The sequence below is a fragment of the Neopsephotus bourkii genome, unplaced genomic scaffold, assembly GCF_033783945.1.
Source record: "Neopsephotus bourkii isolate Nb327-2 ecotype Australia unplaced genomic scaffold, CSIRO-AGI_Nbou_v1 NB_1768, whole genome shotgun sequence".
NCBI classification, from domain to species: domain Eukaryota; kingdom Metazoa; phylum Chordata; class Aves; order Psittaciformes; family Psittacidae; genus Neopsephotus; species Neopsephotus bourkii.
Window position 1 is genome coordinate 6207658 of NW_026902242.1, and position 12278 is coordinate 6219935.

Below are 12278 nucleotides of genomic sequence, written 5' to 3' on the forward strand. Positions count from 1 at the left end.
AGGAGCAAAAGCTGTGCTGTCACAAATACTGGCTCCTCCCAATGACACCTGTAAACAGGCTCACTGCCCTGCTTACTGCTCCAACTTTAGCTCTCCCCCCTGGCCCGGAGACTTTGTGACAAAGTTCAAGATGGGTAATTATCACAGAATCATCTGTGCCTTGTTGTGTAAGGAGCCTGTCCCATGCATAGTGAAAATGAGGTTGTAAAGCACAGTGGGCTGGAAACGGCATGGGGCAGAGTTCAAGTTCTCTGTCCTGATGCAACTTTCACATTCCTTAATTTCTGACCATTCAAGTATGCAGTGTTATCACTGTGTGAAGATACTTTTGTTTATAGTGTTTACATCTTTGTGTTTTCCTGTCAGGGTACAGAACAGATAGCTTGCAATCTTACCTGTTATCTGTCTATCTCCTGGCATTGTTTTCTGATCCTGTCCTTTCTTCCTCGGTCTTTTTCCCAGTGTGGCTTTCTACTGTCCAGAACATCTGGTCACGGACAGGTAAACATCCTGGGGGAGCAGAATATCAGAAGTGGTACAAGCAGCAACAGAGGCTTAGCATCTCTTGCATGCGTGAATACCTTCAGATTAAATATCAGGTCTATCTGCATTGCTCTAATGTTCTAATGGTTTTTGTCTCTATAAATAAGGTTGCAGTTTTAGGAAAAAAACAAACAAAACAACAAAACATTTCCTTCCATTTAGAAAGTACAGTAGCATATCAGGAAAGGAGATGCTAAATGTGGGCTACTGCCCATTTCAACATGCAGAGGAGTTAGCTGAAATACCCCTATTAATTTCTGGGCTACCATTGAGAAACCTAAGAAATAGGCTATAGAAAAGAACAGTGAATGAAGTGCCAGAAAAAACTTTGCTGTGCTGAGGTCTCAGAGTCGCTGTCCTGACAGGCCACGGGAGAAAAGTCACCACCATCTCAACAATAAATTCAGCTTTAACATTACAGATGCGAGACCATGTGTGCATGGGCTTCAGGCTTTGCAGCCATCCCACTGATTTACAAGGACAGCAGAAAGGCCTCTAAGATCTGCAAGTGCAAATTGCTTTTAACTCTTATACAGCTTAAACATGTGTATGTGTTACCATAGCTACTTCAAACAGAAGATTGCTAGCGCTAAGATGCATCAAGAGCTGCTGTGAGACTTTCCGAAGAGCTGTTCACCAAAGGCATGAGTGTTTAGTCGCCGGAGGGCAGCATTGCCCTGTAGTTAAGGCAGGAGGTGCGCGCTTGAGCCTTAAAAAGCACCCTAAATGCGAGAGCCAGCAGAATGAGGTACCGTAAAGTGCCACAGATGGAAGTGAGGGATCGCACTGGACTTTTCATTATTTACTTGTAAAAAAAACCCCAACCCAAACGAAACAAAGAGCAATCCAGTAAAGACCCCCAACCAACCAAACAAACCAGCTGTATTGTGCTGTAATGATTAGCTCCATGCTTGTGTGTAGAAGGCCAGTGAAGTGCTTTTGTTACTTGGAATCTGCACTGTTCTCGCCATAATTTATTGTGCCCTTAAAACGGATTAGGAGGTAGAAGCTTGGGCTTACTGTGACGATCAGTGTGAAAAAAGATATAGGTGGAGCTCTGCTTTCAGAGGAGCTGGGGGAGTCAGAAGCTAACTGCAGTCCAATGTAATCCTTCTGAGGTTACACTATTGCAACTGGGAGCAATAGTCAACCTGGGAGCAGGGAGACAAAGCATTTAATATGCAGCCATAAATAGAGTAGCTCTTACCTTACCCTCCAGTAAAAGTTTTCCTTTTTACTGCTTACTGTAGTATTAGCAAGCAAGGCAATACTAATCACTAAGGAATGAGCTGCTCTGGATCCTCAGCATTCCTAGTTAGCTACGTGCTGGCAGCAAAGTGCCTTGCTGGAGGTTATTATTGCTTTGGGAGTAGCTGTTTCTCACCAAGCTTTCAGGCACACGCCCGTGAATAATAGCTTGGCACCCAGGCCCTACACTAAATGCAACCTCGGCTGGAAGAGACAGGCCCATTTGAGCTCACATGGGTGGAATTTCTTCCACCACAGCCACCCGCACTGCTAGAACTTGGTGCCCAATAGGCGAAAGAGCTCAGCTGGCTTTCTGTGCACAGATAAACCTGAAATAGTAAGATGCAGATGACCCATTTAGCTCCCATGTAGGTAAATAATTCTTTTGGGGGCAGTTATGTGATACTGTTACATTGTACAGACACACAGAGATTTATGACTTGGATCTAAGGGTGAACGATGTAGCAGTCAGCATGTGCTTCTCTTCAGGGTTTGGATACCACCAAACGGCTCTCAACTCTGGGAGGACAGTTCAAGCAATCCCTGGAAAAACTGATGAAAATCCTTGAGCAGTGCCAGCCATACTTCATCCGCTGCATCAAGCCAAATGACTACAAGAAACCGCTGGTAATGTTTTAACAACATGAGATCTTTTCTTCAGTAAACTTTTCCATGAGAATAAACTGTCAGTTGCTGTGCAGCATTTTGTATCTGTCCTTGAGCCACAAAGAGCTGCAGTACAGGCTATTACTGCAATAAAAAGAGTGGTAGGATATAGCAATCCTAACTTACAAAATCATCTCTAAGAAACGTCATAGAGTAATAGATGAAAAAAATACACTTGTGTATTCCTGAGAGGAGCTGTAGAAGCCTTTCCTGTAGAGATAAAGACAAAACTGGAGTTTGTAGTCCTTCAACAAGGGGACAAATGGAAAACACTGGAATGCAATGATGACCATATAATAAAATAACCTGAGACAGAATAGGAGAGCTATTGGTGTTTAAGAGAGAGGTGATGTGGCTTAATTTGACACTACAGAAGAGGCATGGGTTTGCAATGCGGGGTTTTGGCTGCAACTCAGGAGTTCATGACCCAGTTCTACACCAAAACCTTGCATGGTGTTGGTCAAGTGAGTTAATAATTTTTGAAGTATTGCATGTGCCTATTGCAAGCCTATTTTTAATCTGCATTACAAGAAACTAGGATCATGCATGCTGTGCTTTCAGTGTTAAGTGTCTTCTTTGTCTGCTCCCCCTTTCAGTTGTTCGACAGGGAGCTGTGTATCAAACAGCTGCGATATTCAGGGATGATGGAGACCATTCAGATCAGGAAAGCTGGCTTCCCAGTTCGCTACAGCTTTGAGGAGTTCTTTGACAGATACAGGGTTCTCTTGCCATGGTCTCTTCGACAGCAGGTGTGTAAGCAAGAATTTGGTTTAAGGCTAATACAACTTTTCCTGATGGATCTTGAGTCTTTCCTGCAGTAGAAGGTTCTCGGATTACTGCTGGCACAACTGAGACGGCTCTCATTACATGAACTGTAGCTAAATACCTACATACTCACTTGGATCTTTGCTGAAACAGTAGAGGTGCTTTTAGGTCCAGCTATCTTTGACCTGCTCCACATGGACACCCCAAGCAGGGTGGCATCTCCATTGCCCTCGGATGTTTTTCTGTAATCACACACTCTTCCTTGTGCCTAAATTCCTGAATGTTTGGCCATGCATTCATGTTCCTCCTTTTCTTGCCCATTTGAACCGAGCCACTTTTGTTCATTACCCTGTCAGCCCAGAGGTCTGTAAGACCTCATCTGTTTCTGTTCTTTGCCCTTTGAAATGCAGAGTAATAGATACTTACATAGTACAGCTACTGTATTTCGCACCCAAGCCCTAACATGATGATGCTTTTGCACATCAGCTGAAGAATGATGCTCGACAGAGCTGTATCAGCATCTCTGAAGCAGTTCTGGGCAAGGATGAAAGCTGGCAAGCTGGAAAGACCAAGATGTTCCTAAAAGTAAGTAAAAAGGACAGTTTATTGTCTCTTCTACTGAAAAACTGGGTGCTTCACAGTATAGTTTAACCTGCTTGTGCAAGAGTGGAGACCCAGCAGGCCTGAGTCAGGGTTTTATAAACTCCCTTGAATCTGAGGCTGGACCTTTGTTCCTGAAGGCTAAGGAATTTGATGGACACAGCTTGGTGTAGAAGAGGCTGGTCCCGTTCCTGTGCTACAGTGCTGCAGCTGAAACAGTATAATGCAATGTATTGGTCTCTGCTCAGGCCTTGGGCATAAAAAAGAACCAGACACCAGCACACTGTTGAAGGGGACCTCCTTGCCCATAGCATATCCCCAGGGGTTAAGACCATCTTACTGCAGGCAGATTCTCTACTTGTTCATGGCTATGGCCAGAGATGGTGTGGTGTGGTGTGGTGGTGTGAACTCTTCCTACTGCAGTTCCATAAATTCATTTTAATCACAGCTTGCTTGATGATTTTGAGCCTCTTTCAGACAATGTGTCCAGTTTTCACAAGTTGTAGGGGTGTCTGCTCAGCTGGCATATCCACACCTTCTTTTTAACAGGATCATCATGACACAGTATTGGAGCTTCAGCGCCAAAATATACTCACAGATAAGGTTCTTCTTATCCAGAAGGTGATGAGAGGAGTGAAGGACAGGTCAGTGATCTTACAGAAGCGAATTTGCTTTGGTTTGAAGCAGTAATCTTTGTTTAACACACTCTATGAAGCATTTTTGAGTATGAATCTACATCTTCCACTAGCCCTAAATTCAGTGCCTGTCAGTACATCTATGCAGATTTTGCACAAACATTTGTCCTAGCTCAGCTTCTTTATTTTCACGATACTTTTCAAAATGCAGGGCTGTCTGTGACATGACATGAAGAGGAAGGGCTGGAAAGAGGATTTGCACTTCATATTTCTAGTAAACAGTAGGCATCTGGAAAGAGGGAAATCCCAATGGAATCTGTGTTCCCTCAGGGACAGAAGAACTCTCTTATGCAGAATGCTTCTTTGTTACAAGACACAGGAAAGAATCAGATAGAAACTAGCTCTTTAGCAAAGATGCACAATTTGTCTGGTTTTGTTTCAGATATTTGCAGAAGTGAAATCTAGTCACTATCAAGTAAATGTCCTCATTAAATGCTTTACATCATGATTTGTACATAGTAATCTTGCATCCCCCAACTAGAACCATGATATAGGGCTGAAACTTGGTTTGATTTAGAAATATTTCTGACAGTAGAGAAGCAAGGTCTAACAAACATGACATAAATGCCCCAAAGCTTCCCCCTTTTCTCCAGACCCTGCCTGCTATCTGACAGATACCACCTCTCCCTAAAAGCCTCAGCTGGTTTTCAGCTTTAAACCATCAGAGCTATGTGCCATTTCTGGCAGCCACAGGGTGATAGACAGCTTTCACCGCGGGAAGTTCATGGGCAGTGATGACACCAGGGAGGCAAGTGGTCATCAAATGGTAAAGTTAACTTATCCTGGCTTGATATAAGGCCTTTTAAGAGCAATCCCACCACAGCAATGATTTTGGTCTGCAGTTGCTACCAGTATTTTTGCAACATTAAGGGCAAAGTCAGCTCAGATGTATCTAGGTGGATTAGTAAGACTTCTATCTTCTCCTTTCTACTAGCAAATAGATAACAAAGCAAATAGGAAAGCACTTTATGAGCTCAATTGATTCATGGTGCTGCTTCACTTGCAGAATGAGCTGAGCCTAGGTGAAATCTCCTAAGGCCTTTATTTACAGAAAAGGTCAGGCAAAAAGGTCAGTCTGTTCTGTCCTTTCTATGAGCATGGAGAACATATAAGCAGGCAAAATGTTTGAGTGATTATAATTGAGTTCTTGTGGTGCAGAAGTATCTAACCAGACTAATGCTTCTGTTGCAAGATAATACTTTTACGTTGGGCTGCTCAGAAGCAGGAAGAGCAGCCCTTGCTGAGCTTCAAACTTGGTCTGGCAAGATGTCTACTAATACTGAGCTAATTAGTTTAACAATAGTGTTCCTGGCTCTAGTGTTCCTAGAGAGGAGACAAGGCTGAGATCAGACTGTAGACATCTCATAAAAGGAAAAACCCCACCACCTTATTCTTTATTATTATCACAAGAAGCAGCAGAAATAACCTATTATTTGTCACCTCACCTGTCCCCCTGCTTAGGAAACAATTTCTGAAACAGAGGAAGTCTGCTGTAGCCATTCAGTCAGCCTGGCGAGGCTACTGCTGCCGGAAGGATTTCAGAATGGTAAGATGCAGGTGTATATGTAAATATAAATATATATATATGTATATTTGTGCGTGTGTGTTTGGATATTATGCCCTGCCAGACTGAGTGGAGTATTAGGAATGAAGATATTCACAGCTGAAGGGAGGACAGGCAGGATGACAGGATGTAAAGTATGTAAAGCCCATGGAGAGGACCTCTTAGGATTTGCTGAACCTGTGACCTTTCTGGTGAAAGAGTAGCCAAACTAACCTCTGGCAGGCTTGGCTCGGGCAACTTGATGTATGAGTGATCTCACACTTCTAGTCAGGAGTCCAAGGCTAGCATTTGTGCATCAATGTGGTACAACTCCTGTCTGAAGAACCAGACTGTTGTCCTGCACTCTGCCCCATTCTCTTGGGATTGACATACCCATCTCTCCAAGGACTAGCGTTTTATTTCCTTCCCCCCATTCACTTGGCTTCATTTCTGCTTTCTTCCTTCCCTTGTCATAACCCCAAGCTATCATTATCACTTCCTGGAGCCACTTTCTAGAATAGGTCCCCAAAACAACTCTATATACTAGATTTAAAGCCAGCCTCGGTGGTTTTGAACCATAATCACTTCCTTCTTCTCCACCTCCCTACAGGTTATGCTGGGTTTTGGGCGCCTGCAGGCTCTCTACAGGAGCCGGCAGCTTGCTAAACAGTATGAAGCCACTCGGACTCATATCATCAGGTTTCAAGCCATGTGCCGTGGTTATTTAATGCGTCAAAAGGTAGCAGAGCAGAAGAAAGCTGTATGTGTTATACAGGCATATGCAAGGGGCATGTTTGCTCGACGACTCTACCAGGGAATGAAGAAGCAGGTATGCTCACAGATACCTTGTGAACATGTTTCTGTGAAGTCCTGGTAGAGACTTCATGAACAGCAAGTGTTGCCATGGCATAAGACTGGAGATTTATTTTGGGATGTTTTATTTTGAGCTCCTGTCAAGTATGAAAGCAGAGTTTAAGCAGACTGATCTTGTTTACATTTGCTTTCTGTGTTTGTTATCACATATCAAAACTTCACTGACAGAGCTGGGATGTTTTTGACAGAAGGGAGGACAAAAGATAAGATGTGCATGCATATCAGTTACTCCTGCAAGGGAAGATCAATTTCCACAGCAAGGCCCAATAATGCCCCTTAGGGATCCATTCACAGGGGAATCCTAATGTGTCTTGTTATGTGCTGCCAGAAAAAAATCCTGTATTTACTGCCTTGGTGGTCCACAGCACATGGGAGAACTTTCTATGGTTTCCTTTCTGTATTAAAGCCAGTTTGAAGAAGGAAGCCAGTCTGCTGATTTCTGCCTTTGGCCTGTTCCCTAAGATGCTAAATCCAGAACTGAGTCCCTGCTGTGACAAAGTTCTGGTGTGAACAGCTTGTTAATGGCACAAGAGAGCCAGCTCAGCAGTTGTAGTAACTGTCACAGAATGGTCCTGTTGTTCACAGAACACAGGCAAGGTGGAAGCCAGTAACAGCCACTTGGAAGAAGAGAAACATCTCATCCAAGTCCTTGGACCAGCAAGGGAAGAAGCTATGAGATCAGAAAAGGTAGGTTTGCTGGTGGAGGACCACTGAATGCTGTGTTCCCTGGCTAAGAAGAGCCTGCTCAGCTCACACCTGAGCACTTGCACATCTGTATTTTAATAAAGAGGAGACACAGTTGTAAATCTGTGTGTAATGATGCTTTAGAAATGGGACAAGGAAACACATGCACATTTCTGTCTGCAGCGTGAGCTGCCACCTCAGCCAAATATGCACAGTGCTATTACAGCCCCCTGACATAAAACATTTTTAAACTTTAGGTAATATTGGGGTTTCTGCTGTCAGGGATTCTGTGGTTTTCCTCTATCATCTCTTGTTGATAAAGGTCTTGAAAAATGGCACATCATTACCAATAGGCCAACAGTCCATAAAGAAAACTCTAAGAGCAAAGCCCTGCTGCTGATGCGCTAGTTCTTTGTGAGCACTTGGCACAAGCAACTTTTGCCTTCATGTTCCAACACTGCACTAGCAGAGCTGAACCTCACTGTTAGAACACCTTTGTAATAGTGTTTCATCCTCTCACCCATTCACTCTAGCATAATGCCTAACCAGCTTCTATGTTTAAAGGAACGCCTGGCTGCTCTGGAGAGAGAGAAGGCAGAAGCAAGACAAAGGAAGAATGTTCTTGCCACTAAACCAACAAATGATGATGTTATCAGCGACCAAGAAATGGTGGACAAGATTTTTGGGTTTTTACCTTCTATGATTGGAGGCCAAGAAGGACAGGCTCCTCTGGGCTTTGAGGTACAGAGCTGCAGACTGGTAACGGGTCATGTCCATGCCTTGCATAAGTCCGTTCATTGCTGGAACAATCAGTGGTCAGTTTTGTTTAATGAACTTCTGTACAGTGAAAGAATCACCCAAATTAGCCACCCAGACAGTCTTTTTGGGATCTGCTTTCAGAGGTCAATTCCCAAAAGGTTTTGGTCACATGCAGCTTGGGGACTATGTGTCTTCAAAAGCTACTGCACTGTTGTTTTTTTGGCCCAGCAGACCCTCACCAAATAGTGCATTTTAGCACCAAGCATGTGTTCTGCTGACAGTGCTTTTTCAGCTGAACCAAGCTGGAAATGCATGACCCAACTTATCCCATGTTCTTAAAAGCAAAATGTTGAGATGGAACTGGGTAGGGAGAGGCAGGCAGATTAGAATGGTCTTGGTTAATGTAGGATGTGAGCAGTGAGATAGCACCTAGAATTTCCATCAGCAGTGAGAACAATGAGAACACGGAAGGTCATATAGAATGGATGCATCTCAGAAGGACAAGTTCTGAGCCCAAATCATCTGTTGCTAGCAGCTGAAAATGGCTTTTGGGTCTTTGGGGGTTAGCTGGGAAGCCAAATTCTGGAGGACCTATGGCCAAGAAAAGAAAAAGGAAAAAGAAAGAAGAATGTAAAAGAATATCAGAGTACAGGGAAAGAAAATATGTTTCTTCCTCATGTTCTGCACAGGACTTGGAAACAGAGCCAAACAAGCTGGATGAGGTAGACCTGGACATGGTTCCTATGAGTGTGGAGCTAGAAGAGGAAGCTGATGGCTTGGAAGAGTACACCTTCCCAAAGTTTGCAGCTACCTATTTCCAGGGGTCTTCTACACATACACATATCCGGAGGCAGCTGCGGCACCCGCTACTCTACCATGATGACAAGGATAATGTCCTGGTATCTTGCTCCTTGTTGTTGTTAAACCTGCTTTCCCCACAGCCTTGGTTTTTATATCTCTCCTCATCCTTGGGTGCCCTGTCTCTGGCACAGCCCTGGGAACCAGAGACTTTAGAGCCAAGCAGATAGTCCCGAACATTTGTATGGAAGTAGTAGCTCCCATCAGCACTTTCTGGCACTTTGCAAGCAGGAACTTGGCACAGATACCTGCCCAAACCAAGATCTCTGGTAACCTTTAGTCTGCCTAAAAAGTGAACCTGAACTTTGTTTTGATTTCTCCAGTTAGACTTTGAGGGCAGAAACAGACTGGAAAGAAGCACCAGAGCTCACCCATCTCTCTGCTCTTGTTAAGGTTGCTGGTCTGTGAGTTAAGACAAAAGGGGGAGGCCCAGGCCTGCAGTATTCACATTGAACCACAGGGGGATTGAAGAGGGATTTCTTCTTGATGCTAACGCAGCCTTGCAGAATGGAGGCTCCCATGCTGCAAAAACTTCACTATCTTTCTAGAACTTTCTAGTTCTGGACATGAGAGCTCCTGGAAGAGTTCACTGCACTGCTTATCTGCCCAGGGAGGTAAATGCAGAATGCAGTTCAGCCAAGATTTCTCCACCTCAACTCCAGCCTCAACACACCTGCAAGGTGCCTGTAAAGGGCATGGTGAGGACTCAAGTCACAGGGCAAATATGACATTCCCACTAGAACTGCATCCTCTTCCTTTAGCATAGAGTGTTGTGAATGTTGCTCTCATGCTGTTTGACATGAAAGTAGACTCCTGTTGTAAACAGCAGGAGGAGGCGGGAATTCAAACAACTTGCACTGGGTAAAGGTAGAAAATGCCTAAATCTAAACAGGCAGAAATGAGATGAGGCCATTTGTTCTGCGGGCAGTGTCTGACTGTGCTTTCTGCCTCTACAGGCTTCTCTGGTTGTGTGGGCTATCATCTTGAGATTCATGGGGGACCTGCCAGAGCCAGCACCGTTTTCCAAGAATGCCAGCACCAAGAGCGGCTCCATGATGACACAAATATATGATACACTTGGCAGGAAAAACCAGGTCCAGTTCAGGAATGACAGCCCAGATATGGTGAGAGGAGCAGGTTATGTTTGTGTTTTCATTTCCTTTCTTTGACTTCTGTGCTGTTCTAACCAAGGATGAGAAAAGCAAAGAAACTTTTTCGTGCTACTGTACTTGGAATGCTAGAAGTGCAAAAGGGCCCTGTCAGTCCTGGAAAGACAGTACAGCAGGAGGGGACAAAACAAAAACATTTCCAATGTCAGCATCTCTCTGTCCTTAATGAATCGTTTTTGCTGTGCATTAAACTAACTTCGTATAATGGTAATGTGTGTTGTAGAGAGAAGGCAGAAAGGATAACAAGATTTCAAAGGGGATCTCTTCCCTGAAGCTGAAACGGACATCCAAGTTGACAGGGAAGGTAAGAGATGGAAATAAATTGCTTCCCCTAAGTCTCCTTGCCTGGAACACTGTCTTCACCAGATGTTATGTGGCAGCAACCTCCAAGCTGGGAGCTTGTGCTTCTGCCAAGCCAGCCCAGCCCTGTGTACAGGATATATGCTACACTGTTCTTTCGAAACCTTCCCCACGTGCACTGCTGTCATTCATTCTCTGGTAGATGAACTCCATCCCTTCCTGCTGGGGAGTGACCCCTGAGCACAATTTATGATTGAGAATTGTTGGTATTACAGAGCACTTTGCCCAAAGCCCTGAGGAGACTGAGAACATCATGTGCTAAGGGCTGCACAGGACAGCACAAGAAGGTTCTCCTACCCACTGCTAGTGCTGTAACACTCCATTTTATAAGTCAGCTTGAGAACAATGGGTGAAATATGGCGGGTTCCAAACTGCTCCTCCACTGAGCAGAAAGAGTTTTATCCAGAGTGATTGAGAAGGAATGTCCCTCAAGTGTGGGAGAGCTGCCTGGTAGGAGGGGAGGTTTCTAGAGCACTCTGGGGTTCTGCTTGGTTTTTTCAGGTGACAGACCAGCTGAGGGGTGGAGAAGAGGCTTTCCAAGAGGAAAATCTCTCAATCTCTGAGAGGCCTATGTCCAACCTAGAAAAAGTGCACTTCATTATTGGCAACGCAATCCTGCGTCCTGCCATCAGGTAGGAAACCTGTACCTCCTTTCTGGGACCAGACACCTGTTACATCATGAAATCCAGCATCCCCTTTCCAGAGTTCCAGGGCATTTTCCAAATGCTGGAATGACTCTCATTTATCTCTGGGGATTCCTGACTGAAAGCCCAAGCTGGTCACATAGAATCCATACTGTAGGGCACACACCTCTTTGGAGGATGGTTCAACTTTGTAAGAGGGGGCAGATAACTCCCTTACTGCCTTTTCTGGTATCTTTATGTTGTAGTTTAGGTCAACTCCACATACAGCTTTCTGAATACCCCACAGATAGGCAACGGGGCTCAGGGCTGGTACCCTGAAGATGGAACAGCCCTAGTACCACCTGAAGATGGAACAGCCCTAGTATGAGGGAGAAGAAACACTCAGAAGAGTAGGAAATATGGAGTTCAGGTACGCTAGGTGTATGAGAGGTGTTCATAACCTCAGTTTTCCAATAGCCTGTTCATATCCTCAGTTTCCCAATAGCCTGTTGCTGAGCCCTCAAGCAATGTCCCCAAATCAAAGACAGTTTTAAGGTCTGGCTTGCTAAGTACCTCAGACACTAGGAAAAGAAATCCTGCTTACAAGTGGTGTGAGGCTGGACCTTAGGCTAAGCATGGTGTGAAGATAAGACAGGAGCTATCTGGTTCTGACCTAACCCTGTGAATTCTCTCCTCCATTCTAGCTTATGCCACACTTTTCTGTAACAAAGCCCATAGGGACAGGCCCTGCTTTGACCACAGCCATAAAGCTGGATTCCTCTCTACACAGTTGCTTTGTTTCAGTCAAGATGCTCCCCAGAGCAGATCCTCAGCTGGCAAAAAATTGCCTTCAATCAATGTATCACACAGGCTAAGTGTTTACTCCCTTGGT

At 44.5% G+C, this 12278-nt stretch overlaps 1 protein-coding gene across 2 annotated transcripts in view; it reads left to right on the forward strand.

Moving 5' to 3' along the window:
* The window catches only part of MYO7B (myosin VIIB), a 50517-nt gene that overhangs the window by 17427 nt on the left and 20812 nt on the right, over nt 1-12278 (forward strand). For both annotated transcript variants that reach the window (XM_061379340.1, XM_061379341.1), the window contains exons 16-27: nt 2281-2418; nt 3054-3206; nt 3709-3807; nt 4372-4466; nt 5979-6063; nt 6671-6889; nt 7519-7620; nt 8182-8358; nt 9066-9275; nt 10191-10358; nt 10627-10707; nt 11265-11395. In XM_061379340.1, the coding sequence (XP_061235324.1) occupies nt 2281-2418; nt 3054-3206; nt 3709-3807; nt 4372-4466; nt 5979-6063; nt 6671-6889; nt 7519-7620; nt 8182-8358; nt 9066-9275; nt 10191-10358; nt 10627-10707; nt 11265-11395 (1658 nt within the window). The remainder of the gene's footprint in view (nt 1-2280; nt 2419-3053; nt 3207-3708; nt 3808-4371; nt 4467-5978; nt 6064-6670; nt 6890-7518; nt 7621-8181; nt 8359-9065; nt 9276-10190; nt 10359-10626; nt 10708-11264; nt 11396-12278) is intronic.